Source organism: Vanessa atalanta, chromosome 17, assembly GCF_905147765.1.
Source record: "Vanessa atalanta chromosome 17, ilVanAtal1.2, whole genome shotgun sequence".
Classification (NCBI taxonomy): Eukaryota; Metazoa; Arthropoda; class Insecta; order Lepidoptera; family Nymphalidae; genus Vanessa; species Vanessa atalanta.
In genome coordinates this window covers 1703328-1707117 of record NC_061887.1, presented here as the reverse complement: position 1 = coordinate 1707117, position 3790 = coordinate 1703328, and the positions used below count along the sequence as shown (strand labels likewise).

The following is a 3790-nucleotide window of genomic DNA, read 5'->3' as shown; positions in this document are numbered from 1 at the left end:
CTTCATTCTTGACGTCCGCAATTTAAATCGAAATAATGGTCATTATCAAATAAAGTGTTACGAGATTGTATTTATGTATTTAAAAAAAAAATTGAGGTTAGAAAATAAAGATTATATATATATTTTTAAATATTTATTTCATTTCAATCACACAGTGATTTATAATATACGTTTTCGTACAATATTATTTAAATGTACAAAATTATATTTTTTTTTACGGTTTATTTAATGCTGTATCATTTTTTTTTAATTTATTTGCCAATTTAATGTATGTCTAGAATATATTATCACTTTACTCTAATATTTATAACCTTCCTGTGGACTGAAACTTGGGGGTTGACGAGGTCCACCAAATTGATCAATACCTCTCTGATTATCTTGATTCGCTACTCCATTGGTACCCCTAGAACCAGCGTTATTGAAAGGACTTTGTGGTTTTGTCTCGAAGCTCTGACCAGGTCGGTTATACTGGTAAGGTGCTTGAATTGCTGAGCCAGCTGAACCAGCTGAGCCTGAAGCACCAGATGCAAATTTATTGCCTGATGCGAATTGTGCCTGCGTACCCTGGCTTGTACCAACATTCGATCCAGCCTGGTTTCCATTTTGCTGATATTGAGGACCACGTCCAACTGGGCTTGACGATTGAGAGTTTTGGTTTCCATTGTATGAGATGCTCTGACCTGACGCAGTATTTGAACCAGCAGATGGTCCATATTGAGTGTTTTGACCAGTGGAAGATTGGCCAGCATTAAATACATTCTCGTTAGATTGGTAACGTGTACCTTGTCCAGAAGAACCTGCAGATCCGATTGGTTGGTTTTCAGGTTTATATTGAGAACCTTGTTGAGATCCAAATGATGACCCTTGAGATCCCAATGAAGATTGATAAACTTGACCTTGGTTGGAAGTACTACCAGAGCTAAATTGATTTCCTGACGAAGGTGTATTAGCTTGACCGAATTGATTATCTTTATTACCGAAACCGAAAGCATCTGCGTTGGTATTTGATCCAGATCCTGTAGAAGTTGATCCAGCTGAGTAGCTAGTCGGTTTATTTATTTGAGGACGGTACTGAGCTATTGAGCCTTGTCCAGTCGATCCAAAACCATTCTGGGATTGTTTAAAACCGTTGACATCTTGTCCTTGTCCTTGGCTCGCTTGGCTTACACCTGTGGTTAAACCTTGATTCACTTCACCATACTGACCTGATGGACCACTTGGACGCCCAGAAACACCTTGGTTCGTTGTGAATTTATTGTTTTGTGGTTGGCTTCCGGCTTGCCCTTGAGCTGATTGGAAACCTTGAGCGGAACCAAAATTCTGACCTTGATTAAATGTGCTACCGGTGTTATATTGTTGTGGTGATTGTGGTTCAGATTCATATTCTTCGGGTCGGTACGCACCTAAAAATAAATAATTGTTAACTTGGTATATTTATTATTCTATGTATCTATGATTATGAAAAGGGCTATCTATTATATGTCGAACATAACTATAAAAATGCCTTTATACAATATACAATTCTATAAAAAGATCCTCATTTTTAATCTAATTAAAATTATTACCTTCTTGTGTACCAGCAGCTGCTGCCCTTGCGTTTTCTTCAATAGACCTTAATATTTCTTCGGGGATGGGATGAGGTGTGGGTAAATGTTCACCCTGTGGTTGATATCCGTTTTCATCCGCAGTATAGGTCACTGAATACGTTTTGCCATCGTCACCGGTATAAGAATATCCTCCTTGTGCTCTAACACCATTGGTAGCTTCACCAGACTCTTCAGCAAATATCCCGTTGGAAGTTTCGTAGCTGTATCTATAAGATTCACCATTATTTTCGTTAATGTATTTCAGGATTTCAGCATTTCTATCAGCTGATGCTTGTGCACGTTCCGGTGTAGACACTTGAGCCACATTTGGACCTGATGGTCCTGAGCCAAGACCTTGGTTGAAAGCATTTGATTGACCGAAACCAGCGTCATTGGTTCCAATTTGAGATAAAGCAAAAGCGGAAGTGGAAGGGACACGAGATTCAAATGCTGAATCAGACGAGCTACCACGTGAAGTTCCACCTAATTTGGAAGGGCCAAATCCATTATTGCTTTGAGCATTGTCCGAAAAACCGAATCCATTTGCACTTGAGGGCCGTGCACTTCCTGAGGGCCCTTGACCGAATCCATTTGCACTTGAGGGCCGTGCACTTCCTGAGGGCCCTTGACCGAATCCAGAGGAGCTAGACTGATCAAATCCTGCAGCTCCAGGTTGACGTCCTGAACCCGATGGGAGGCCTTGTCCAAAATCAGTTCCTGATTGGAATCCCGGTGCTGTTAATGCGCCTGGACTACCACCAGCCGTTGCAGCGCTTTTCGGTGGAAGATATGTCCTATCCAACTTGTCGGCATATCCACACGCAATAACTGACAGGACTATGAGCTGAAAATGCAACAACAAATACATTACTGAACTGATATTTAAACACAAATAAGTTTAAAAATATTTCAATGACACTTAGCACGTTCGATTATTATATCCGATAAAAAATTAATATAATATTTATTCACCAGCTTCATGTTTAAGCTGTTCTCGTTGCAAAGGATGAACTCTGAATGTGACTCTGTTGGCTCATCCCATATTTATATCACACAATATTCGTTCACCTCTATATCTTACTGCGAGCACTCGTGGTAACCTTTGACTCAAATAAGTGAATCTTCATTTTACTTGTGTGTGTAAGTTGCTCAATTTACAGATCGATTTTATAGATACACTAATTATTGTGATCTCTGTAATGAAAAATTCGAGAGGAATATCGTTTACTAAGCTAATTATTTTATATCATAGTTTTGAAGTAATTCAATTTCGTTGAATACTTAATGGAACCTTAACTTAGTTGGTAAATAGTATATAATTATATTTTTATTTATGACCTTAAAGTATTTTTATAAATATGACTTACAACATAACAAATCTTTCGTGTGATTTTATTAATGTACGAAATTCAAATTTAATAAAAAAAAAACGAATTAACTGACATCATTTTTTTTCTCAAATGTAATTAAAATTATGTAAATATTTTTTTGATATTAGCAAATTTTTTTATAAAAAAAATATCACGCAAAAAATATAAAAAAAAAAAAATGTTACATATATTGGTTTCGTCTGGATCGATAATGCTCTACTATAAGGTTCCAGTCGACTTTTAATAATGTAGATAAACGTACTCTTTTATATAATAATTTATGACATAAGGTTGTCTAAAGTTTATATAAAGTTTATATCACAATTTTCATTTTATTTCGTTTTTAAAGTCATATTCGTTTTTTGATTTAATAATGTCATTATAAATGAGTTTGAATTGAGAGATTTATAAATGATTTAAGAATAGTAGACGTATTCTATTAGAAGGAATAATTAAGTCACCACAGATAACGTGCGTAAAATATTTGAATGTCATTAGTAACATTTACTATAATAATTATAAAATTTATAGGATACACATATCAAAAGAGCGTAAGTCATCATCCGATGTCAGTATTTCACGAGTGAGACACGAAGTGAATTACTTCAGAATCGCACTGCATTGTCTTGTTTTATTCTCGCCCAGGACATTTTATTGAAAGAAAACTGTCAAATAGTTCTTTTTTAAATTTTATATTTAAATATTTTTTCTCTAATCAATAGTTTTCTAGTATTTTCCAGAATATACTATATATTCATTTGTTTGGCTCAGTTAAACTGAATAGAGTCCACGATTGTGAAAAGGCAACTTAGGGATCCCTGTACTTAGATCGTG

At 35.6% G+C, this 3790-nt stretch overlaps 1 protein-coding gene across 3 annotated transcripts; it reads right to left on the bottom strand.

Moving 5' to 3' along the window:
- Window positions 1-237: 237 nt before the first annotated feature.
- LOC125070389 (pupal cuticle protein 36-like) lies at window positions 238-2585 on the bottom strand. 3 transcript variants are annotated; one of them, XM_047680236.1, is made up of 4 exons: window positions 2559-2585; window positions 2226-2430; window positions 1566-2177; window positions 239-1403 (listed from the first exon to the last, which is right to left on the bottom strand). In XM_047680236.1, exons 1-4 carry the CDS (start codon window positions 2565-2567, stop codon window positions 298-300), a joined length of 1932 nt encoding a protein of 643 aa, XP_047536192.1. In that variant the 5' UTR covers window positions 2568-2585; the 3' UTR covers window positions 239-297. The 3 variants fall into 3 exon arrangements, with proteins under 3 accessions (XP_047536191.1, XP_047536190.1, XP_047536192.1); XM_047680235.1 differs by having other exon boundaries at window positions 238-1403; window positions 1566-2162; window positions 2211-2565; XM_047680234.1 differs by having other exon boundaries at window positions 238-1403; window positions 2226-2564.
- Window positions 2586-3790: the final 1205 nt, after the last annotated feature.

Bases quoted from the DNA above. Each gene is read 5' to 3' on its own strand.
- LOC125070389 (XM_047680235.1), bottom strand. From the start codon at position 2,454: ATGTATTTGTTGTTGCATTTTCAGCTCATAGTCCTGTCAGTTATTGCG. The intron at 2,163-2,210 runs GGCCCTCAGGAA...GATTCGGTCAAG, and splicing joins CTCCTCTGGATTCGGTCAAG to GGCCCTCAGGAAGTGCACGG. The intron at 1,404-1,565 runs GTAATAATTTTA...ATTTATTTTTAG, and splicing joins AGCTGCTGGTACACAAGAAG to GTGCGTACCGACCCGAAGAA.